At 41.4% G+C, this 26,354-nt stretch overlaps 1 protein-coding gene across 4 annotated transcripts; it reads right to left on the bottom strand.

Moving 5' to 3' along the window:
- Positions 1–627: 627 nt before the first annotated feature.
- Positions 628–25,624, bottom strand: lbr (lamin B receptor). Of its 4 annotated transcripts, none has more exons than XM_080790812.1 (14): positions 25,478–25,624; positions 18,924–19,101; positions 18,195–18,410; positions 16,554–16,619; positions 14,662–14,860; positions 13,890–14,086; positions 10,703–10,757; positions 9,568–9,762; positions 8,633–8,736; positions 5,365–5,490; positions 4,766–4,934; positions 4,365–4,445; positions 4,089–4,211; positions 628–3,207 (listed from the first exon to the last, which is right to left on the bottom strand). In XM_080790812.1, exons 2-14 carry the CDS (start codon positions 19,095–19,097, stop codon positions 3,047–3,049), a joined length of 1,866 nt encoding a protein of 621 aa, XP_080646938.1. In that variant the 5' UTR covers positions 19,098–19,101; positions 25,478–25,624; the 3' UTR covers positions 628–3,046. The 4 variants fall into 4 exon arrangements, with proteins under 4 accessions (XP_080646938.1, XP_080646941.1, XP_080646940.1 ...); XM_080790815.1 differs by having other exon boundaries at positions 18,222–18,410; XM_080790814.1 differs by lacking the exon at positions 25,478–25,624 and adding an exon at positions 24,060–24,142.
- Between the last annotated feature and the right edge of the window lie 730 nt (positions 25,625–26,354).

Below are 26,354 nucleotides of genomic sequence, written 5' to 3'. Positions count from 1 at the left end.
AAATCCAAAGCCCCGCCCACTAGTTGAACAGGTGACCGGAGGATCCGGTCACCTGTTCAACTAGTCCGTCCGTCATTGGTCCGTTAGTCAGAGTGATTTGTGTTTGGATGTTGATGTAACTGCTGTGTGCACCACACACACACACACACACACACACACACACACGCACTCATGCACTCACGCACGCACGCACGTGCATTATTTCACCCTTTGGTTGGTTATAAAGGCTTATATTAATAAACACAAGGACGTGTGTGTCTGTGGCTGTCTGTATCAGCCTTTATAGGTTTGTTTATTCCGCCATCTTGTTTGATATTTGTTTGAGTGTCACCACCATCAGCCTTTAACAGGTGTTCAATCAGGCAAATGAGCACCAGCAGCCATCTAGCAGCTGTCTGCCTTCCTGCCTGTCCAATTGTCCATGAGTAGCTGTCTGTCTGTCTATGAGTAGCTGTCTGCCTGCCTGCCCAATTGTCTATGAGTAGCTGTCTGTCTGTCTATGAGTAGCTGTCTGCCTTCCTGCCTGTCCAATTGTCCATGAGTAGCTGTCTGCCTGTCAGCCTTTCATCAACCTGAAAAGCAGCATAAGGGTGCTGTAAAATGAAGGGGCGAAAAAGACACTGTAAATCTTTATTTTCAGCCAAAACATTTGTACAAGTTATTTTTTAGCCAATGTAACACCTGTCCCATCTGGAACCATTCAGAATTGTCTTTTTATTTCATTAACTGTGATTGGCTCGAAAGCCTGATTAATAATTGGTTGCATGCCGACAATAGCTCATCTGTGAACTTGTAGATTTGCCATTTTCTGTGTGCGACACCAGCATGTAACAAAGTATAAATCAAGTCGAAATGTTTGTCGTTGACAGCAAAAGCCAGAGAATTAATACTGCTAGAGGTACTAAACAAACGGATATAACAAAACAGTGTGTGTGTGTGTGTGTGTGTGTGAAAAATAGGCTCATGATCAACAAATATTATCTGGTGTCAGATAGATAAATGACACAAGGATAGGCTTTTCTAAATCGAAATTATGTACCTCTCTTCTAATAATGGTTAGTCACTGTAGCGGACTCATCCCTCTATCCTGTCCAAATGTTTGCGATCAGAGCTGATGAAAAAATAAATAAATTAAAACAAAGGAGTAAGCGACAAGATGGGAAAGCCATTTTCAACAATTTCTTCTTGTAGTACAGATTGTGTGTTGGAATATGGTCCAGAAACCTAGTATAGGTAGATCTAGCTGTTGACATACACGGGCTACAGTTGCCAAAATTAGGCTTTCACAAAACAAAGTTTTAAACCAGAAAAAGCTATTTAAATACCTACCAAGAAACAATATCTATTTGTTGCTACTATCATTTCTTAATATAATTAAAATATATCGTAATTAAAAACAAAACAAAAAAATGTATTTACATTGCATTCAGTCAGCATGGCATAGGAAAAGCTTCCTAGTCTAGTTAAACATATTGCTACTTGCTCATCTACAGCTGCACGGGCAAAAATAAAGAAAGACAATTGCCTGGGTTTACTAATTCACAGGATGCCAAATAGTAGCTCATGTATAGTTGGTTGTACAATCCTACTGCAGAGCGTAGTTCAGTCAGGATGTCACAGTATTAATTGTAAGCTTCATTCCGATGGTCATTGTCATACAACCTTAAAGCTAAATGGATAAAAGCATTTCTATATGGCAGTGGCAGCAACAAGTGCTCACTTTGAAATGATAAACATGTTCTAAAAACCACAGGAATTACAGATAACTGGGTATTGTGGTGAACAATTTACAAAGGCCTCTTTCCAGCATACAATACTCCTTACAAATTATTATTAAGTACTAACTGAAACTGTAAAAGTGCGTATTGACGGTCGAATACAGTCTTCTAAGCACATGTATGCAGTTAAGTGTACGTAAACATTTCCCCCGTATGTAAATACTATGGTAAGCTCAAAGCAGCCTTTGTAAAGTTCGAACACAAAGTAAATCCCAGTACAAGGTGTGGGGTGTTGCAAGCTTCTAACAGCTCAGGTCAGATTATTGTCAGGGGAGGGCATGGTGAAAAAACAGGGTAACTCATTTTCCTTCTGAAACAGTGACTACATCATGCTCAAAACTACACAACGCTGCCCCCCAGAGGGCATGAGTGGAACCTGAGGTAGCAAAGCCAAATCTAGACTTTGTATTTGATCATGCATGTAAAAAATAATAATAATGCCAAAGCAATGCCTTTTATCGCAATAGTGCATTTTCATTAACACCAAAAATATAATTTACACTCAAGTTTTTAACACTACATCGCTATAAAAGTATACACAAAATTATCAAGACAAAAGAAAAGTAAACTTCCAATGCAACTTTATGACAATGTCCTGGATCCTGAGAGAGAACGTTAATACTAGTAGTTCCACTGTACAGGCATAAAAAAAAAAGCATTTTAATACAATTCTTCTCAATATACACAAGCAAATAGGGGAAGTACTTACAAATTCCTTCAAAATGATAGCCAAGCAGATATTGTGATAATTTGAATATTGAGTGGGTGCGAAAAGTAAAGCCTATCAAAAGATATTATTTATGAAATTGTTAAGTTTAGAGAAAAGTGTACTTATGTCTCTTAAAGAGTAGAAAAAAGTGTACTGTATATACAAAAATATACATCTTAACAAGACTTCCCAGCAGTGGCTTTTTGTGTTAGTCATTCCTTCGAGTTTGTAAACTTTTAAAACTATGCTTTTCAAGTGAAAAAATAAAACAAAAGGCAGCCTTTCAAACAGTAAAACAGTGAAATTTCATTTCAGTGTTGTTGTCGTTTTTTTTATACCAAAATCCATAACATATCGTAGCTCCTTAAAACTTCAAAATAATTTGAAACTCATGTTCTTTTACCCAAACAGTCCATCCATGTTTAAAATGGAAAATGTTAATTTGTCGTCCCAAATGAGCCTCTTGTCACGCCACTTAATTGATGATATGGGGTCTAAAAGGCCTCAAGCTTGGGAGTGTCCGGTGTTGGGGGAGGTGGGTTGTCGGGTAGAGAGGACCTCAGTACACACCTGGAATGATCCGGTAGCGTACGGTCCGGCAGTACTCATCCCACGCCGAGCCATACTTCCTCCGGCAGTCGTTCGTGTCGCGCGAATTCCGGTGCACCAGCAGGATGATGAAGTAGATCATGTAGTACCACGGCAGGAGGTGGCTGAAACCTGAGGGTAGACCAGGGACAAGTAATTTTACTTAATTGCTTATGGACTCCAAAAAGGAATATCTGTAATATCTTTCCAAATGGGTGAATCAGATGTGATATATATAAATTATTTATTTGTGTGATTTGATATGATTTGAAATTAGGCTGAATGGTTTTGTTGTACAGAAATATTTGTTTACTCTATGTGCACTTTGTGCCTCTGTTCATCGATCCCTCACAGTGAACAGTCAACTTGTGCTCAAAATTCTAACTATGCTGCTATTATGCAGGATTCAAATATTGGTAAATTGAGAAATTATTTATTGTGGAAACTAAAGTATATATATAGTATATTATAAATCAAAAATAATGACGCCATAGTGCCAAGCAGATGAGGCAGATTTTACTCTGAAAAGCTCCGCCTTCCATTACACCCCAAAACCGGGAGGCATAATCTTCCGTTACTACCTTGTGCTGTCCCATCTGAAGTCTCTCTAGAAGCGTTTATATTCCAAACGAGATGCTAGGTTAAGTCAGAAAAGACAGAACATTGCCGTTTTGATCAAAACCATGGAGTAAAGAGACCGTTTAGTCGGGCCGTAAACAAGGAAGTGAACGGCAGTGCGCATGCGCGAAACATGTCTAGGATCGCTGAAGAAGGCATGGCCAAAAATAAATACATCAGCGATCCCGTTTGATATAATTAAAAAGGACCTAAAGACGCTTATACACGTCATAGGCACCCTGCGGTTTGATTAGAAAAGATGTGTAGCACAAAAGGTGGTAACATTTGATACATTGTGCTGTGAATGCAGGTTCAACACAACAGATTATAACCCAAGCATCACCCGAGTCACCATAGATGAACATTGATACATTGTGCTGTGAATGCAAGCTCACCACAAGGAAGGGACCAGGCCAGAGCCATAATCAGGTCTCCAAGATAGTTGGGGTGACGCACCATGCCCCACCAGCCAGACACCAACAGGCTCTTCCCTGTGGCTGTGGGGATGGTCTTTAGATCTGGAATCACAGAAACCAGAGAGAAAAGAGAAGACATAGCCAATGAGTGAGAGTTAGGAAGAGACAACCAGAGAGAGAGAGAGATGCAGAAAGACAAAAAAAAAGTGCATTCCCCTAAAAAACAAAAGAACAAGTTACAGCAACACATCTTACGGGCTAGTTTGGGGTCGGTGGGGTTTCTCCTGAAGTTGTTCTTCTGAGAGTTAGACATCCTGAAGATGTAGAAACCGAAGACTAAGAGATACAAAAGGAATCAAGATAGAAACATAAAATTAGTCCTCGGACAGACGGACACACAGACGCCTTATAATACATTTTCAACCAATAAACAACGTGATGGTATCATTCAAGAGCCTCCTATACAAGCAACACAAACACAGCCTTTGAGACACAAGGGCGTAATGTATAATGAATGTATAATTCCTCTCCTGAGACAGCAAAGCCTTCAGCTTGGACTGCAAGTCGCTCTGAATAAATCAACTAAATGCCTTACACTAAAATGTTCTGTCAATTCTTAACGTCCCTGGTCTGCTGCCACTACACCTACTACTCACGTTTCATGGTGATGATGGCCAGGAGTGCAGGCAGGCCCAGGGGGTTGGGATGGCCCACCAGGTAGTAAGCTTGCAGGGAGTAGGTGAAGGGAACCCACACCAGGTCACCGAAGGCCAGCATGAAGCCAAAGCCATCATGCATCAGGTCCATGGTGGTCAGAATGGCTTCCTGCAAAATACAGAAAAGGAATACAGTTCAGTATCACATTCAATACTTGTTATTGCTAACTCAATGTGAACAGTTAGGAATTTGCTGTAGTGCGATAATAATAATACAGCTATAAATGGAGCACAATTCATCAAAATGATAGTCAAAAGTAAAATGGAAATAATGGAAATAACACAATTTAAAGTCCGGCTGGATTAAGTATCCAACTAAAAAAGTGCCAAGATGCATTAAAAGAGAGTAGAGCCGCTAGAGCTAGATGGTGGAATACACTATTGAGTTACCACTATTTGCATGAGTAGTTTTCAGCACTTGCTGATTTCACCACTACTGAACCCATAATCAAAACAAATGACTTATAGGGTTGGTTCTGAGGTTTGGTTCCGATACTAGCAGTGGTGTTAACTCTATATTTGCGTTGCAGTGAGCTTGCCTCGTTCCAGAGTCCATCCACCACATAGAGCAGCTGGAACAGGTTGACCAGGATCATGGCGTGAGACGGAGCTTCCAGGCCCTGCACCTTCATCTCAGCCAAGGCCATAGCAAAGTTGATCACACACTGAGAGAGACAGAGACAGATGGAGATACAGACAAAGAAAACCCATATGAGATTGAGTTAAATTCATACTTGATATTGTGAATAATTTTGTGTTCTTGGCATCGGTGAAGCCTGCCGAACACTCGATACTTGGACCTTGCAGACCTTTTCTTTTCTCCAAAGCTTATTTCTTTGGGCAATTTGTTTTTGCATTATTAGATAGAGAGTAAAGTGCCAGGAAATTGTGGTCAGAGAGAAAGGAGACGTGCACAAATATTTGACGGGTCAAGATTAAAACTTGTTCCTCGAAACTCAGAAGAAGCATGTGGTCCAATAAGCAGAGCCACCCTCCATCCACACATACACACATTTTATCCTAAATAAATAAAACTGGGCCTTGCAGTGAAAAAACTGCCTTTCCCCCATGCCTTCAGTCTCACAAGGGCCAAGGCAAATAAGATTGCTAATGGTACTGTAACTGACATAAACCTTTTTTAAGTGTTAGTAGTCAAGCTTTTAAATAAAAAGTGTCAGAATCAATAAGAAATATTGATGTTCAGAGGTTTGAGTCTCCGATTGGCCAGCACTCAGCACTTCGATTTAGTCAAAACTAGTGTTGCCACAGAATATTGCAATTGAGCCAATCAATTATCAATCATACTTTGTATACAACCACTGGCTTTTCTAACAAAGTCTCTTGTTCTTCACATTAGCTACTTCATTCTTGAATGGCTTTAGTTTTACTGAGTGCAAAGTGTGATCCGTCAGTGTTAACACTTATAGTGCCGGGGATTGTTTTCAGAATAAAAGGTGCTAGAGTACCAAGCAGACGAGGGATATTTTACTCTGAAAACCCCCGCCTTCCATTTCCCCCCAAAACCAGGAGATGAAATATACCATGAATACATCGCCAGCGTAAAACTGATCTTTGACAAGAGTACGTTCTTTTCTAATTGAGGAATCCTGTCCCGGGAAAAACATTTATTTTCTAGGAAACAAGACAAAGAAGTGAAACTTGGCATGTTTCATATGGGGTTCAGGGAGATATGAACTAGAGTGTAGGGAGGGAGTGGGAGAGGGAGAGTGAGAGCTGGTGTGCTGGGAGGCATACTATGGTCCGCATTGGTCAGAGTGGGTTGGGGGTCGGGAGAGGGTTGGGGTTAGGTTTAGTTGTGCTGCCCCGGGGGAAAGGAAAGGTACTATGTATTGTTTACCCAGAGTAACTGGACTAAGCTCAAGAGGGAGGTTAGGGTTAGGGTTTGAGGTAGGTTGTCGTTCGGACCAAACACATGAACCCGGTGTGCCAGCAGAGAGAAAGATAGCAGGGAAAGGGAGGCAACAGGCTAGAGTTTGACTGCAGCAGCAGCAGCAGTGCAAAATGAACCCGACATGGAAAACGCCATTGCTTTTAATCACCAACTCTCAGGGTGGGAAAATACATACACTCACATAGCAAATGCAAATGGTGGAACCTGCACAAAATATTGTATGGAATTTTTTTATGTGGTGTCCGACTCCTAAGTGAGGTCATACAAGTACTATTGTGCACCCCTGGGCCTAGTACTGAATACTGATTCTGTAGGGAAAAGCCACCTGGAATGAATCAATGAATTACATTAATGGTGTACATCAACTGTTCCTGTAGTCATATCAATATTGAAAGCCTGCTAGTGCTAGTTTATATACTGTAGGTTGTACACTTAAAAGATAAATAATTTTAGGTCTGAAAAAATTGTTCTTCATTTGAATACAACTTTAATCAGTCCACACACTTAATATCCTGACATAGATGTCAGTGTGACTGTGTACAACAAAGGTTGTAGTTCAAAATGAAAAAGCCTTAAATTTAAGTTCATAGTCTCATTGTTACAGTTCCGTTTCATTGTTTTACAGTACCATTTCATTGTTACTGTACCATTTCATACTCAAGACCTATAGGTGTGCAGAGTCAAATCACTGAGCCACTGTCCCAAAATCTGAGCAGCTAACTTCACCCTAAAGGGTTAGGGTAGTAGTAGGGTTCCAACAAAGCTGGTTGCAGTTTCATATTAACCACCAGAGGGTGCAAAGGATATACAGAATGACTGTGGAGCAACAATCCTGGCACAGACTCACTGTTTATGTTGGGCAAGATGAATAGCTGGCTACAAAGCTGTCAGCTGCACTTCATCAGCTAGAATCGTACACCATAACTCTGGCAACATTTCAGAGTTATTGTATAATATAGATGTACTTTTCCATTAAAGTTTGCCACACCTGTTAAAAAGCCACTTTCAAGTTTTTATTTTTCTCCCCAATTCAAATTATTCTCATGCCAATTCTCCTGAAACAATTAAACCTTGTTGGTCTGTAGACAACCACATCTCTTACATCTCTTATTGAGTCACAAGCTGCTTCTTTTCACCTGACAGCGAAGGGTTTCACCAAGAGTATGTGTGGGCGGTAGAACATGCTATTCTCCCCAGTTCTATTCACGGGTGAACAGGTGCCCTGACAGGCAAATGAAGTCGCTAGTGCAGCAATACAGAACAGAACACAAACCCAAGCCAGCTTGCCACGCAGAGAACATGGCCAATTGTGACCAATGTGTCAAGTGTTTGAAGGCACTGTGAAGGAATCCACAGAGCCCCAGTCTCCACATTACGCTGCGCCAGCTGGACACACAATAAGCCACTTTCTAAACTGCCCTTTGATGGGAACAGTCTGTGTAAGAATGGTTAACCGCAGCTGGTGGAATACATTTACACCTTGGTTATAAAAGGGTTTGTAGTAAAGGGACACGCCATGCTTTTATCATTTTTATGACTTGAGAAATTGATATTTCAACACTGACACTTTCAAATGAAATGTTGCTACATTGTTTTTAAGATGCTATTATATTAAAACAAAAGACTTCAAGTGAAATCCATGCTTAAAGACACAGGTGGTGAAGATTACATTTGTGCGTATGATACGAAGTGTGACCCAGACTCATGGATTAAAGCAAGACTGAAAATGTTTGTATGGCCAAGCCCTAATGTGTGATTTGTGAAAGAGTGTGAAAGGAGACCCCCCCCCCCCACACACACACACACACACACACCATATGACTGAAATCAGTCGCGGCGACTGAACTTTAATCAATGCAGGCTGTGTGTATGTACCCATGACATTGACAACTCACCCAGCCAATGAGACCAGGGCGCATCTCACAGAAGAACTTCAGATCAAAGTTTTTGATGCGTGGGTTGAGCTCATGTCCTTTGAAGAAGTCATAGACCACATTGCCTGGAAAAACAGAATGAGAGAAATAAAATTGTTAACATCTACTGGAGCTGTAGATGTGACGAGTGATATGATAGATTAAAAAAACTCAAAATAAAACCATCAGTTCCAAGTTTTGCAAAGTGACTGCTCATTGTTCTCTGTATTTGACAGAGTTCTACAAATGTGTCATTCTAATGTACTGCTTTCATTTTTAAACGAAAAGCTTTGCTCTGACAACGTAGCTGATGAATAATTGTCTAAGAAACCAGTAGCCTGGGTTCCAGCCTGAAACGCTATGTTCCGTTAATCTGTGTTTTCACTCACTACTCAGTCTGGAAAGGGTCCTATCTCCAAGGTAGACGGGTTAAATCAACCCTTGGCTTCTGATTGGTCTGTGGTGCATATCATTCACTAAACTCAACCACACAGCCATCAGTTTTTCTTTATTTGGACACGGTTCACTTTGTAGACTCCGCAATGAGACGGCAGGCTTACATTATGTTATGTCACTATGGTCTGCTGTGGATAAACGTGGATGTATATTACATATATGTATGTAATATACAACTCTTGCACTGAAAGTTCAGTACATGAATGTGAAAAATATCTTCAATTCAATGAAGTCCTTTTGCAGGATTTCAGTACAACCACAAGGGGGCGTCAAACTACAATTACTAACTGGCGCTTCAAACTTTCCTCTGTAACATAACTCATGAAGAGAATCAAGAGTCAAGAATGGTTCACGAGTACAGGTACATTAATGAGAGTCCTGCCAAACCCCCACCCACCCACCCCCCCTCTCTCTCTCTCTCTCTCTCTCACACACACACACTCTTCCTTTTTTCTCCATACCAGAGTTCCCTCCTAGTGCCAGCTGGTCCGCAGGCCGATAGCGGGAGCGGACGTACAGGTAGACGCTGAGCAGGAAAGAAACCAGGAGGGTGGCCGCGCCCAGCTGCAGGAAGTGGCTGTGGATGTAGGTGAGGTCGACGCCCAGGTACGCGGCCGCGGCCACCGCCACAGCACTCGTCACGACGGCAAAGAAACCTGGAGTGGCAGAGCGACAGGGGGCAGATACAGAAAAGGATATAATTAGGATACGTAGAGATTGAGATATCAGTGTGACACTCCCTGGCAGAGGACTATATGGACAAAAAACACTCTAAAGACATAGTGGTTACAACTTATCCAGTTAATTTCCCAGTGATGAGAAGGCACTGTGTAATAGTCCAAATTTAAATTAAAAATTAGTGGACCACAAAACCTTTAGACATCTTTCTCTGAATTAAGAGTGGAAAAGGTGGAATCAGTGCATTCCTCATGTTAAAAAATATATATCTTCTGCCTGTAAAACAGAAAAGGACACTATTGAGAATCGGGTCTGAGATGATGCATCATGGGGGGTGTAAAACTTCATTCTAGGTCATATACTGTAGATGAGGATTATTCATGCAACTAATATCACATACTGCATAACATTTGAAACTATGACATTTTTTATATTTCTTCATACTTAGCCATACATCCATTCCTAAGGAATGATAAAATTGATATCCAGACATGCACAAAGTAACATCATGCAATGATTTTTGGCTGAGCTGCTAATATCTGTCCGCTCCCCAGACAAGTCTACACTGGTACGAGTCCGGTTTAGGGCCAGTGCAGCTCTGTGGTCTGAGGAGCAGGTGGACTGTTCTCACACGCCAATGACTCAAGCACCTCCAACTGTACAGCCTAGAAAGCTGCTGGGGGTCTCCGAGCTGCTGCAACACTCTGGGACAGAGATCAGCAGCAGCCCAGGAGCACCCCCCAGAGGTGGATCTAAGGAACGTGTTTCATTATGGTGTTCTTTTTCAAGCCATTGCTCGTGTTATGTCAGGCTCTGCCCAATTAAAAGCACAGATAATTAATACAATCATGTTCAACAGAGTGTAGGGCAACGGTCAACACAGTAAATGTTCAAAACTCCCAGTCCAGGCAGCCTCACCATTGGTTCTGTACTTCAGTCGCTCTCCAGATTTCAGCGGCATGCCCTCACTCAGCTAGAGAGAGAGAGAGAGAGAGAGAGAGAGAGAGAGAGAGAGAGAGAGAGAGAGAGAGAGAGAGAGAGAGGGACACATCGAAAGAGAAAGACGGGACTTATTATTAACCTGTATGTAGTGGCTAATCAACACCATGAACAATAAAACTTAAAAGCCACTAAATCTTACGCAGTTGGTAGGGAATAAGACCATTGTCCAGTCAGGGCAGCAACATTTGATGGTGTTTTTATTTTGCTTCTCCAGACAGACATAGTATGAGATACAAGGTGTCAAAGTGCTCTTCCTAGCTGCTGGTAAAAAACCGTGGACCTTCCCAGTACTCTGACTCCCTGTGTGCTCACGTAATTAAATAGATTCAGCTGTGCCCCCAGAACTGCCCATCACCTTCAAAACAAAAGCTTTAGCTGCAACAGAAATAATGGATGTAAACAAACCAATTAAGCAAAGCAAATTAAACTAAAAATAAGAAATGCATTAAACATATAACAAATACTGAAATAGCAAATTACTGAATATAGCTCCCACACTGTACTTTAAAGCACAAATAACATGAATTTTAAAACTGCTTTTAATATTTAATATCATATTGTCAATGTCCCTCAAAGTTATTTCTAATGGTTTGATCCTCAATCACCACTCTGATATAACCAGTCCTTGTCATTTCTTTCTGGACTTCGAAAGCAGTTTTAGCTGCAGTACCACAATGTCCTGAGGTGGTGGGGGTGCTGATATGCAGATTATTTAATATTTGAGTCATTATAATACTGATGCTAGATAAAACCAGGCTTGTTTCCATTCCATGCCAGCTTGGAAAATCAACAATGGTGGACATTTCAAACAAAGTGGAAATGCAAATTTGGAACTGAAGACTGAAGAAGAGGAGGAATTATACAAAGTGGGGTGACATTGATCAGACCAAAATCAGTTGAGCTGTTCCTGAGAGCAATTTCCATTAAAGCACCAATATGATATGAAAGCCTGATTGTTCAAAATTCGTTATTTGTGGGGATAGAAAACAAATACCAAAAAAAAGAAATTTTTGATTTTTTTTTTTTTTAAATTGATGTTATAGGTCCTTTAAGGTAATTTCACTAAAACATAGTTAATTATTTGGAGTAACAGTAAAGACTGATTCAATGGCGTGTGAGCGATCGTGCCGTGCACACACAGTAAAGAAGGTGGATGTGTATTGCCTTTCATTCAGACAGACAGATTTTCCAAGAAAGCTCAGGATTTTGAGGCAACAGCGTGTTGGTCACAAGCTCACTACTTAGTGGATTGAAGTAGGGCTCCAAGTAACAATCTATTATTTTCTTAGTGATAATTTCATTGATTACCTTTTCAATTAATCCAATAATCAAAGAGCTTTTTTAGATTTTTAAAAAAAATAGCTATATATACTGTATAAACAAATATTGAAGGAACAGTTAATGGCCATAACTCACGAGTGTAATGCAAAGAAAGGGGCTTCATTAGCTGTCATGGGCTCGATTCACGAATCAATTTGCGCCCATATTTTGGACATACCGGCATTTCCGACAATTCACATGATATTTATGGTCTCGCATTAGTGATGTTAGATCATAAACGTGATGTGAGATCATAAACGTCATCACTTTAGAAATCCTGGTTGCCACTTTAGAAATCCTGGTGTTAAATGGTGCGTGGAACAATGCAAATTAACTTCACGGGAATGCACTTGTGATTTTACGATAGCTGGCAGTCTGGCAACCGTCAGTGATATATACCTGTGAGCCCCACATATCAAGGATTTACACACCCCTTTGCACGTTGGTTTTTGCTTAGAGAAAATACACCGTCCTCAAAGGTCCTTTCAGACGGGGAGCGACAGAGTGACGCAGGTGTAGTCGCCTGGATCAGCGACAGGTCTGCTCCACATGAGGGACGCGTAGCATAAAAAAAAGATCACCACAATCCAGGTCAAGTCGACCGTGGGCTTGTGCACGAAACGAGCACATGCGTGACAATTAATCATCTCATACACAGTGGTGTGCTGTGGATTTTTTAACTAGTAGGGCTGTATTTTAAATGACGTCGCGCATGTGCATAAAGCTCATTTGAATTGCATGTGGGGGGGCGTGCGGTGTCTGAACTACCGGGCGGCGCCCTGGATAGCCCTACCGCCAGCTCACCACTGCTCATACATCATCTCATTACGTAATGTTTGTGTTTACACAAACACTCAACACTGGCTATTCATTTTCAATGGCATTTAATGTTTGTGTTAGGACAATGTTTGTGTTTACAGTACACACCCTCAAAGCTGGACATAGGAGGGGCTAGCGCCACTCAAAAATATAAAGGCTCTCCGACAATGAACCATGACCCCTGACCATTAATCCAATTCCTGACCTCTGGTACACAACAGAAAATAATCGACAGTCATGTGCAGCACTGGCCAGATCATGAACGGGTAGAGGATCACATGTGTGTCTGTGAGAAAGTATGAGCAAGCGCATGATCAGTCAGACCATTTGCATGGTCTGGGTGAAGAGAGCTGCTTTGCATGACATTATTGTGTGACTGAGGCCTTTCCTAATGCCATGTTCCTCCAACATTTGTGCTGTACAACGTGTGAAGTTGCGCAATCACACTTTAGAACTGTAGAATTAGTCTGTCTGCCTGATCAACTTTTAACTGGGGAGCAGTCGAGCAGACTATTCACATCTTATTAAAATTTGTCATTTTTAATCGCTTTGACTTTCTTTGTTTTAAAAAAATAAAAATACATTAATTAAATAAATGCATTCCATGGGAATGTCCTTTATGCTAATGGGCCTCAGTTCTAAGCCTTGCATAGCGATACTAATATCACTGCATGGAGATTTGTCTCTTCCCTCTCAGTGTTACATTTTTGTTTGAAATGTCCGCCCCATATTTGAATACTGGGCCTTGGACGGTTATAGCCTGGTTCCAGACTAATCTGGTTGGCCGTCACCATTTCGGTCGTGAAGTCCTCCCACAATTGAGAGGAGCCAGACTTAATCTGCCTGGGGCAATAAGCATTGCAAAGGCAGGTGAAGGAATGGCTACGTGAGACTAGTACCTCAGTTCCATTCTCAATAGAATGCCTTGGGTCTGCACATGTTCCCTATGGCTGTGGACCCTTACCTTTCCCACGGGCAGCACAAAGAGCACAGCCTGGAAGAGGATCCAGAGGAGAACGACGCCCAGGGCCTGGACATCCAAGAAGCTGTCCAGTGCGGGTAGAGCAGGGGGGAAGTTGGCCAGGCTGGGGTCCTCCAGGTTGCCCTGCAGTATCACGAAGAGTACCCAGGCAGGCAGGAAGAGCAGCCAGAAGTACACTCCTGGAAGCACAGAAACACACAGGCATGGATGGGTCCATCACAGTGGTTTTTCAACCCTTTTCATATCAAGGTCCATTGTTTATTCGGCATTTGAGCCACGTGCAGACCACCATTTGACGAGATTTAGCCTCTAGGAGCCCAAACTAAAGAAGATTTTGTAGTCGTTGAATACGATTTTGTCCACAATTCCATTCTGTATTGATGTGGTACCACAAGAGAGATAACAGGCTAACGTGGATAAAAAAATAACAATAATTCTACATTATTGTGTCGACTGTAAATGAATGTGATGTTCTTTAACAATAATTTAAATCTTAAGAGCGCAAAATGAAACCAAATGGACTGTAATGGCCCATTTGGTCACCAACTCTCCATGTATCTGGGGACCACCTGGAACACCCTCAAGGACAACTGGTCCGCCACTGTCTGGTTGAAAACCACTGGTCTATCAGATCTCACTGGTTTTCTTTGACCAAACCATCGCGAAAAAAAAACTCAACTAAAACCTGTACTACCGGCAGCCATTGTGGCAGAAATGCAGAGCAAAATGCAGTTTCCTGTCATTGCTAACCTACCTATTTTGCCTCCAAAGTCCAGGGGGGTGGTGCAGGTAGCAGGAGGCGCAGCAGCAGCAGCAGGCTTGGGCTTCTCCTCCTCATCGGCCTCCTGCTGCGGCTTGGCTTCGCTGGCCTTGCCGTCCGTCGTCCTGCGACGGAGGTTGTAGCGGGGGGCCTGGTCCCTCTCCACCTCAGTCTCCACTTTCGCCTCCACATTCTGGAGAGAAAGTTATGTCTAGGTTATTTTTCCGCATACTGTGACACGTCGTCATCATCATCACGTCAACTATCTATATTTACCAAACAATAATCACACACGCCAAACCAATACAACAACAAAACACAGCCTGTGTACATTATGTTGCACATGTCAGTCACATGTCTGCTGTTCCAAGAACTCCTCACTGCCACGTTAAAACTTGTATCTTCTCTTAATGACTATAACTTTATCTGAGCACCATTAGTCAATTACATTACCATTAACATTGTTCTGTTGTTGGTGCACAGGGATAACTGTAACTGTACCAAAATGGGGTGCGCACGCTTTTCCGACACACCGAAGATCCGAAGCGGGGGGACATGCGATGCGAAAAAGCAATGGTCCGACATGCGCTGCTCCCGTGCTTGCGGTTAGGGTTAGGTTAGGATTGAGGTTTCGGATCAATAGTATGTCGGAACTAAAGCCTGCACCCACCAAAATACCCATGTCCTTTCTTACAGTGTTAAAATCATTATTGTTAACCGATTTGTTTTAGTAAACAACCTAAACTCAAGTGATTTTAGCATTTTTGATCAGCTGTTGAATGAGCCATGTTGCAAATGTGCTGCAATTAAGCTGCAGGAAAATGAACTCAACTTCCAGTTAAAAGATTCACGCTTAATGTCGGCCTAAAGGGCTATCTATAGTTCTATACCAAGCACTATAAACAATATCGTTCACCACAATGTCAGTGTTATAGTTGTTGTGTGGCCATTCATTGATTTTTTTAAATTAACTAAAGTCAGTGTTGTATAATTTGGCCATTAGTCCCAAGCCAGGTCATATCAGCAGAAAGCATTGTAATTGATTGATCTACAATGACAGTAGTTTAGCTTTTTGTTTTGTTTTAATGTTTTATGAGCATACCCAGGTAACCAGTAAGAGGCAGTTAGTAGAAGCAGCACATGTTGAAATCCCATGTGAATGGGTGAAATCCCATGTGACTGGCTTAATGAAGCATGCTCCTGTGAGGGGAGCCTCACCTAGCTGGAATACACTCACATGCAGGCAAAACACACATACACCCAACATGCCTGCATCATGACATTCCATCAGCTTTAGGTACCCAAAAGCCTATTCACAGCCATGCAGAGAGCCAAGCGACGGGACATCAGTTGTTATTGTATTGCAGTTTACCTGACAAAACTCAAAACCTTTTTTCTAGTTGGCGAGTGTTTTATATGATGTCCATGTCCATATGTGAATCCATACATTTTCAAAACATGGATAAGATTATAAACTAACTTCCCATAAATATCCAGTCTAACGGGCCGTTCACAACAAGCACATAACTATAATTATAGCAATAATTATGTGAACGCTGTCCACACTGTGCAGTCTGTCAGAGCCCTAAAGTGAAACGATGTTGGTTACGGCCATGGTTGTCATCATATAGTTGTGGTGTGGACATAGTTATTGTTAGAGATATCATGCTTGGTGTGAACGCTTAAAAGACACCAACTATCATGATACCATTCACTATAGTCGTGTGAACTCTGCAATCCACTTGAGTTAGATTATTAAAACTATTATAGTTTTTACACTCTGTACCTGTACACAAGATGTAACAATAAAGTACAACCTTGAACCTATAGTGATTGGTTTGAACGGCCCTTTACACAAGAAGTAAGCTAAATATCACATTGTTTACCTTGTTGGCCGTGTCATTGTTGTCTTCTGTCTTTTCATGCTTGTTGTTGCTGTTGTTCACCACCGGCTACAAAGGCAGCAGGCAGAAAGATAACAGCGTCAACGTGAGGAAGAGATACAGGCAACGTGACCTTCTAGTACAAGCAATGAGGATGGAACAACACAGAGGGGCGGGGTTCAAATCCCTGCATGGATTAAACCAATATAGAATATTGTGACTGAAAAGTGTTTTACTATGAATTATGAATGAATGAATGATCTGAGACCAATAGAGCGTCACAATCCCGAGCGGCCCGGAAGAGAATTTCCCAATTCATTTTTCCCATAGACGTTTCAAAAAGTATTTATTTAAAGACCAGTAAGCCTCGGACAAAGCCAACTCGCATGGTGACAAATCTTGACAATAAACCCATTTCTTTGGGCCGAACAAATAATTAGAAAGAAGAAAAAAATATGTTATTCCCTGCCCTTTTTTTCTTCTTCGTTCGGTCCAAACAATTATGTTTATTGTCATGATACTGTATATCAGCAGCTTTGTCCGAGGCTTTAAAGGTCTTTAAATAAATAATTTCTGAAACATCTATGGGAGAAATTAATGGGAAATACTCTTCCGGGCCGCTCGTCGGGGGCGGGACTGCGACGCTCTAAAGGATTTTATGGAAGATGCTTCTGAACATACAGTATAGTTGTTAGTTTGACTTTAAATATTCTAATCTTAGAATAATACAGAACAAGAAATGTCATATTTGTCAGGTGAAACAAGCGCTCCTTTGTGCATCTGTCCCCCTTTTAGTTTTTCTAACGCTTCCTTTTTTTGGGTAACGTGTATGTTTCTCTGTTACAACCTCCCGGTCGTTGTTTTCGTTTTGTTGGTTAAATCACTGTGTACAGTTAGCTCATAAAATTAGCCGCTGTTGTCAGCCACTCCGCGTGGCAGTGACTTCCGCGGTGCGCGTGTCATAGCTTAGGAGGCAGCCAATCTTGACTAGGTAGCAATTGGCTACATGAGTGGTTCAGACTCCCATTGGCTTAGACAGTATGGGGTCAGACTCCCATTGGCTTAGGGAGCAGTCAGTCATGACTAGGTCGCTTGTTGTATGTCAGGTTTCACCTGACAAATAAGGCTAGTATCTAGGATCTAGATAGGCTATTTTGACTGCACAGCATGCTTCCATGGCATTGAAGATATGCTTGCTTCTATGGAATCCAAATGACTGAAATTTGTTGTGGCAACTAAGAACTTTAATTCATGTCAATGATTGGATGTCAGTTGTGAAATGGCAGTTCTTATCAAATGCTGGATGTGCTTCAGAGATGTAATTCCATTACATTTTTTACACTTTTCTTTGTAGTTCACTACATCTGACAATCGATCCATTGACTCAATTGCTGAATTTCAGTTCAGCAATTGAGCCAACAGGTATTTCTACAAAATTAGTTTTTCCCTGGAAGGAGAGACCATATTAATCCCACAGGGAAATAAAATTGCAGCTTCACTCAGCTGATGACTGCTCACATGGTTATGATGAGCAGTTCGGTGTTAAGTGTGTTGCTCAGGGACACTTCGACACACAGACCGGGGCAGGGAGGCCAACCGGTGATCTTCTGATTGTCACTAAGCTACGGCTATGCTGCTTCCTACCCGGGGACTGAGGCGAGTCTGCAGTACCTCCTTCAGCCTGGCCTCCCTGCGGGAGGAGGGTGTGGTCTCGGGGGTGGTCACAGTGGCAACGGCAGCCGCCGTGCGGGAGGAGGAGCGCCTTGTGGTCCTGGCCGGGGAACGGGAGCGGCTGCGGCGGCGCCCTGGCGACTGGGAACGTGACCGTGAGCGGGAAGCAGGCCGGAAGGCGGTAAATTTCTGAGTGGAAATAATGTAAAGGATTAGGGTTGCACAATTATGACTAAAATGAAAATCCCAATTACGTCCATAGCCGCCATTATGCGCCGGCCATCCAACTGGGCTATGGGACCGCAACCACGACTACAGATCCTATAGCCTGCGTGGACCGTTAAAGAAACCTGCTAATGAACAACTTAAATTTGGGAAAGGTGAAAAATTGGCTTCATATGCCAATGGTCAATGCCCTCATATAGAAATAAATTACCAAGAAAACTCCCTTGTGCAGTCACTAGAATACACAAATAACACTACTACTAAATAACATAATTACAAAATATTAGACAAAGTAATTAATTACGGTAAACAGTAACTTGATCCCTTCAATAGTTAATTATGTCCTTCCTCAGGGCACACCATATTACACCCTAAGCACTACTAAACATTAAACAACATACTATCATCTTGCGTACTTTCCCTTGTTTTCACTACTCGAACAGTCGACTGTTTATTGCAGCTATTGTAAGGGTCTACCTTGATGTCTTGATCGATGAGCTCCAGCTCTGTGCCGTCCTTGTAGATGACTGTGTAGAGCTGACTCTTGCCGTCGAAGCCCAGAACCTTCACCTCATAGTAGAGGTGGCTCCCAGGCCAGCGGCCCATCACCATGTCCCCGCTCTGGAACCTCACGCTAGGCATGATCCTCATTGGCCTGAGGAAGAGAAGAGGGAAAGCAGACATGAAGGAAGAGAAAGAGAGAGAAGGAAACAACTGAAATGGAAACAGAGAGAGAGAGAGAGAGAAGTACGGAAGACTTGGGGGCGTTGAGAAAGTGTAAAGGAAGGACAATGTTAAGAGGGTACATAGTGATTGTCAATATGAGATGTGATTGGAAAAGTGGGAGTGAAAGATGAAAGAGAGAGAAGGAGATTAAGGAACCTTAAGGCCAAATGCATAGTTGCTAGGTTATCTATGGCATGCGGCATTCAATTAACACACAGTAGGACAGCAAAATTGATTGAACAACTAGACCAAATCCACTCGCAACCCTAACTACTGTATTTTCCAAAACGTAAAAGGCTACACATTTCTCAGTCTGTCAATGTCTGCTATATTGTAGCCCAATTCACAGGGGGGAGGGGATCTTCCTGTCAGTAATACATACATACAAATAATTTGAGCAAAAGGTGGCAATCACATTGATTGCCAGGTATTAATTTATTAATTAATTATTTCGCCACAGCCAGTGTTTTTCAATGTATTTACGTCGGACGGTCAGATTTTCTTAAATGTATTTTTCTAAATATGATAACGTGGAGCTTTTCTTTCACGTCAGGTTAACTTCTGGTTGCATCCTTGCTGCTTGGCAGTCAAGCATGGGATTTGATGTGAGGTAATATGGCATGCTGCTGCTTGGCAGGCAATGTTTAACTACACAATAACTTCAGTCTACTCTACAACATAGAAAAGGTATTTTTGGACACCTCACCTACTGAAATGGACAGGCATGTAGAAGAAGCAAAAAAGGGAGTTCTGCACACCGTCTTCACAGCAAAAGAGGATTTAATGCAGATAAATTATGGTCGTTCTGACCTTTATCAGGCATCGATGCCTGATGAAGGTCAAAGTGACCGAAACTCTCCTTTTTTGCTCTTCTCAAATCTCTAGAACAGTAAAGCAGCCTGGGTACAATGAATCACAGCTTCTCTGTATAGACTATGGACAATCTGTTTGGGCGAAGAGATTATGTGCATAATGCATAACTGCTGGCAGAATATCTCAATGGGCTCATTGTCACTGTGGAATTTACAAATTGATGTGAAAGCTTCTCTATTATGCCATCCACCTCAAGATACTGTACTCCGAGATTTGTCAACATTATTCACACTTTGTGGAGACAACTGCCTGACCAGGTTTTAAATACTGTATATTGGGGTGGAACCCGACCCGTGGAGGTCGGTATGATGATGGGTGCGGGGCGGGCAATCAATCAGGCCATTTTTAGTTGTATTTAATTTACATTACACACACCATCTATGTTCCACACTTTTACTGGCCTGTGTGTACTGGATATCAGACATTTATTTAATCTATGTCTAGGTTTCTGTCAACTATTTCAAATTCACCTCAACATGCCGCTTAGTTTGAACAACGTCCACCAGCAAGCGGTTCAGATTAGCGTGTGCCACTGAGACACAATGGAGCGGTCAGTCGCGGTCAGCACTATGGAACACTAGTGACAGTGGAAGCTCAGTGTCTACTAGAACAGCACTGTACTACTGTAGAACTGCTGACGTGCCTGTCCCTACTAGGTTTACCCAAAGCCTTCTATCTCAAAAGAGTTACGCCATTCAAGTCATCGCACCGCAGACGCAGAGGACCGGAGACTCAAATTTGTTTTGGTTTTTAGTTGTTGTGGCTGGTGAAGTTGAGCTAATTCTCTACTGCTACTCCCTTCGAAAATAGCTATAAATTTGACATTTCCTTATCTGAAAATGAGTCCACCTGCACAATACTAAGAATTAGCTGGCGAGATTTGGAATTGTGAAACCACACTGGTCGATGAATGTTACGTTTAATGTCCTGTGCCTTGCCGCTTTCAAAAAGCACATCTGTGTGCTTTCAAGGTAATGAATGAATGAAGACAGCAAAACCGGTGTTTCCATTGCATAGTGGTCCTGTCAGATATCTGGACAAATCCACTACAAGAATCCCCAGCTTATAAAAAGACAACACAACTGCGTTATTTTGCATCCACTTATTTCTGCTACTCTGCTTCTTGTCCTTCCTGCTTTGGACAGCCTCCATCGCATAGGCCTTGGCCTAGCATTTAGAGACAATACTGTAAATCTGTAATTAACCTATTATAGATGTGATTATTGCTTCAACAACACCAACGAAAAAGGACGTAACCGACAAAATGGAAATTTCAAATATAAATAACTATAGAGGCAGGCTACAGGCATTTATACACAGTCACACAGCTTAATTAAAATCATCTGCCAGCAGCCCGTGTGGTCTAAATTCTGACAGGTAGCATTTACAGTTTGCTCAAAGTCCCTACATTACAATTTGTTATTCACAGTTCCATTTATACACTAAGAGTTCCACCATGCTGTAGGATTCAACACGTCATATAATTCTGAACTTAAAGAGATGGTAAATTGAATTCCACACAAGCCCCTCTTGAATCTTGCCACAATTCAGAACAAGATAAATCCCCCACACTTACAGCAATAAAAGATCAAATAATCCCTTCAAATTGTAGAAGTGTATCCCTCCTGCAGTGTCCCTCCTGTAATGGCCCACCAAGATTAACAACACAAATAGAAGCAAGAGTGAAACATGTGTAGCTAACCCCTAATCCATTGGGCACAGCAAGTCACTACTCTAATCAAGCAAAGCCAAGCATTCCAGAACTTCTCTCAGGGAAAAACCAACTCGATGTGACACACCCAAACTAAGTCGCTGCAGTACCCCTGTTAGCCTGTCCAATTCTATACATGGGATGTATAGTTAGAACGTGTGTGACAGTAAGACCCGAGCTTAGATGAAAGGTTACGGCTGACGTTGGGTGGAGCTTTAAAAAAAAGAAAAGAAAAAAAAAAGAGAAGGCTTTCCCCCACGCCTGCATGTGGGGAAGCCACGCTGGAATTCAGCTGTTAACATGAATGAAGTAACTCCAGTCCATAGTCAACAAACGCAATTGCACTTTTGCATAACATTTTCTACATTGACAAAAATTGCATGTCTGCCTACCTTCAATAACCCAAAGTAAGATAAATAATATTATAATAATGTATAATAATGGTACTCAAGTATGCTTTACATGGGGCTGGGGGGAAACAAAACACTAAAAGAATTAAAAGAAACATGTCTAAGAGTCAAATCAATAAAAACAGTATAACACAAAAATAAGGAGTGAACAATTATCTGGGGAAAGCAATACTGAAGAGATGGAAGTTATGCAGGAGTTATGCAAAAAAACTACTCTCTGGCCTTGACAGCCCATGAATCCAAACCGAAAAGTCCTATGTGATTGCATTTAATGACATTAAAACTCACTTTGCCACTCACTTTATGCATGTGCATACCCTCTGAAGTTGCCAAGACAACAGATAACTATAATAAGATAACTATTCTGATATTCTCCAACAACAGATGTTACAATGAGTGCTATGATAGCACTGCTTTCAATGTTATGTTAGCATGTAACAATGGACTTAGACTCTATCTAGACGGATGCATTTAGGCTGCTGAAGGTAATAATAATGAATGTGTAATGTGTATTATAGGTGATCAGTAACGTTACATGTAACCGACGTTTTCATTCCAACAGCTGTTTTGATACTAAATAATTTACTGCTTTACGACGGCCAAACATACTACTAGCAGTCTAGCACTACCCACATCATCTGCTAAATATACATTTAGACAGTCTTTCTTGCACTGAGTGACTGGCACATGTAAATACCACGTGGCTGTACATATTCTGAATATGAACAACAATGTCCCGTAAAGCAGTGCTTTATTGACAGCCCATATATGGAGCCAATCCAGAAGTAATGTAATATATATATCCAGGTACCGGTACTTCCGGATCCTTGTGAGTTGTGAGCAGCTTTCATTAAAATGAATGAAAGCGTGAAAATAGAGTTGTGAGCTTGTAGATTGACAATTTTTTCCAGTTTCTTATATCACTGATATAATCATGTAAACAAGTCTTAGTGCTTTTTATGGTTTTGTCCTGTTTTTGACTTTGTATTGACTTGTGCTTGTCTGAAATGTACCCAATACTACCCATTTTATATACTGTGAATACAAATTTCAATACATTTTCAATCAATCAATGTGCCAATTACTTTTGATGGAGTAATGATCTTTATAAAAGGTATTAGAAATCCTTAAATTGTCACTTCACTGTTATCTGGGTACCCCTAGCTGTCACCCCTCCAAAATCACGTGGGGGGCCCCTGGGGGTCCAGACCAACAGGTTGAGAACCACTAACGATTTCACCATTATTTCCCCGGCTAAAGTAAGCCCGATTAGGGAACGTATGTCGACGTACTACTGTACCGTAAGTAGCCTATCCAGATAACGGGGTTCACCGTCTCCTCCGTTATCTTATCTACAAGCCAGCATTTGTAGAATTTGCTAAATCTAACCTAACAATTCTCCATATGGGGGGTCTCAGACACAAAATGTATATATATTTTTGGCCGAAATTTATAAATTCGGGTGGTCGTTGACATGATGCAATTAAGTGCTTGCGAAACACCGAAAGGACAACAATAAATGCAAGCGTTCAATAAGAATGCACATTGTATTGGGATACAAACGCAATGTAAAGGAACTGCTCCTTTAACGAAGATGTAGCCTGCCTCGTTCACTTCGAACGACAGAGGGCAAGGAGAGGAGGGAAAACGTCATGCGTTCAAACATTACGTTTAGTGAAGTGAAAACACGGCGGCGTGCAATGCATGCAGATGGATGACATTACAGAATGAATATACACAACTATATATAACTGCATTACCCATCAGCCCGTCCTCGTTATTACGATTGAAGTGCAAGATGGAGCACGTTACAAAAATAGTCCGCTCTAACGTTATAGCAGCTGGAGGAGAAGCTTGTTGTGAGTGAGTTAGAAATGACCACCGTCTACTTACCGCAGGCTAACGTCTCTGACGATAAGCACTGGCTCAGTGGCTGGCGAACCGTGTTGCCACGTTCACGTTGCGAAAGAAACAAGCAACCATGGTCTATGGGTTTAGGGCAGTGGTTCCCAAAGTGGAACTTTGCAGGGACCCCTAGCCTAGGGGTCCTTGAGTGAGTTCCAGGGGGTCCCCAGCTGAATGATAGATTAGGAACCAAATGGACCCTTATAGGACTGTAACTCAGAGAGTGTACAAATGGACCCTAACGGGTCAATTTGGTTCCATTAGTACCCTCTGTGAGTTAAATTAACTTTGATTTTTACAATATACATTGGGGTCTCAGAGATAGAAATGCCATTAAATGGGGGTCTGGGAACCACTGGTTTAGGGGTCCCAAATGAAGCGAACCCTATGCTCTGCCTTTAAACCCAATATGGTAAATAATACACAACACATTGGCTATTTCATTGAATGTTGAATCTACAACCTGCTATTTTCTTTAAAATAGTCTATAAAAAAATCAACAACAAATCTTGGAAGAAAATTGATTGAACCGAAATATTTTCCCCTGGCATCAAATATTTTCTCATCAAATATTGAATTAACAGATTGTATAATGGGTACATTTAAAAGAAAGTGCAGGTCAATACAAAAACAGCTACGAGGATAAAACCAGACAAAGCACAAAAACGTTGTCCTCCCTATTCCCATTTTCAATTAATCAAGACATTTAAAGACATACAAATAAATACAAAAAATCTATGCAAAATAGAAAAAAATCAAATATACTGACACATCAAAAACAGTTAGAAAAAAGGGAATACAAATAGAGGGTATGGGGGGGACTTTTAACTTATTTACAGGGGCCAGTTTCTAATTGCAGCCACCCGTAAGATGGGGGTTCGGCAGACAAATACATATTCATTTGGGGGGGTCCTTCCTTGACCTGAAAATGTTTGAGAAACACCCGTATACAAAACATTAGGAAGCAAGCCCCAAATAAGCAACTAATAACTATACAAACGCAAATAAGGCCAAACAAACGCAGCCCACAACTTCAGAAAGACAAGCCTCAAAGTCGCTTATAATAAGCGGACATGGCAACGCTGCTAGCCACGCACATAGCGGCAGCAACCTGTCAAACCATGGGCTGCTTCAAACTTCACGGAAGCAAGTTGTAAATGTTGCAAAGCTATCGAGAACGAAATGTTTCACTCGTGCGTTTGTAAATATGGACATCGCGGACAGTGTAGACGGAGTTTTAGTAGATATTCCATTCCAGAATATAGTCGGACCCCCCCTCTCCGCTTACTATTGAGGTCTAAAACCCGTTAAAGCTAACGTTAGCATCATTAGCCAAGCTCAAGTACCGCAACAAAGACAGACATGTAAATCATAACGCATGTAAACTCAAACGTGGGCGTGCTTACCGTAAAGGATGCTACTCCAGTGAATAAAAAATGTCCCGGTTACCACTTAAAAAAAGAACGTAATAAAAACGAATAAATCCTATTGTTATTATTATTATTATTATTATCTTTAAAGCGGACTTCAGTAGAGCGCGCTCAGTCCCTCCCTCTGTCCTCGCTCAATGGTAAATCTACCAGTGACTGGGATGGCGCGAAGGCACCTGATTGGCTGGCACAGCATTCATTTTAAACCGTTCCGTTGTTTGATTGGTGGACGGTGGATTTTAACTGGTTCAAGGGAGTTCGCACTACTTTGTTTATGGTGTCACACTGTCAACCATGGATGTATGGTGTCAACTTGCCATTATCAGTCACAGTAGTGCTGACCTGACCCTCTATGAGTTGACCTTAGGTTAAATAATAATGCGATTGTGAGTGATTGAGTTGAGTATCCAGATAAACTTTTACACAGTTACTAGGTCTAGCAATGCCTCTTTCAATTCCTATCCTAACTTGACACTAACATTTATTTTTAAATAAATTAAGTACTGATATATAAATGAATGATTTATAAAGGACAGGGGTGGAAGCCAAAGTATGTATAGGTTTGAAGTGATTTTGTAATAATAATAAAACATTACAAAGTATAACTAGCAACTAAACTAAACTAAGTACAGTAGGTCTACTTGAGTTAGTACTTAGTTAGTTCCAATCACTGTATTTCACTAATGTTCACTTTAATTAGGGCTTAAAGTCTTAAGTGATGGAGTTACATACTGAAGTTATTATAACCCTGGGGAGGGGGGAAACAAGATAAAATGGAAGCACAGGAGAACCATTTGTGTCAATCTTACCACACAATTGCCTCAGTTTTTCATCTGGGTTTCATTCAGTTTGC

Source organism: Protomyctophum bolini, assembly GCF_963924005.1.
Source record: "Protomyctophum bolini genome assembly, chromosome: 19".
NCBI lineage: Eukaryota > Metazoa > Chordata > Actinopteri > Myctophiformes > Myctophidae > Protomyctophum > Protomyctophum bolini.
The sequence above is the reverse complement of the archived record's forward strand: the minus strand, read 5'-3'. Positions and strand labels throughout refer to the sequence as shown.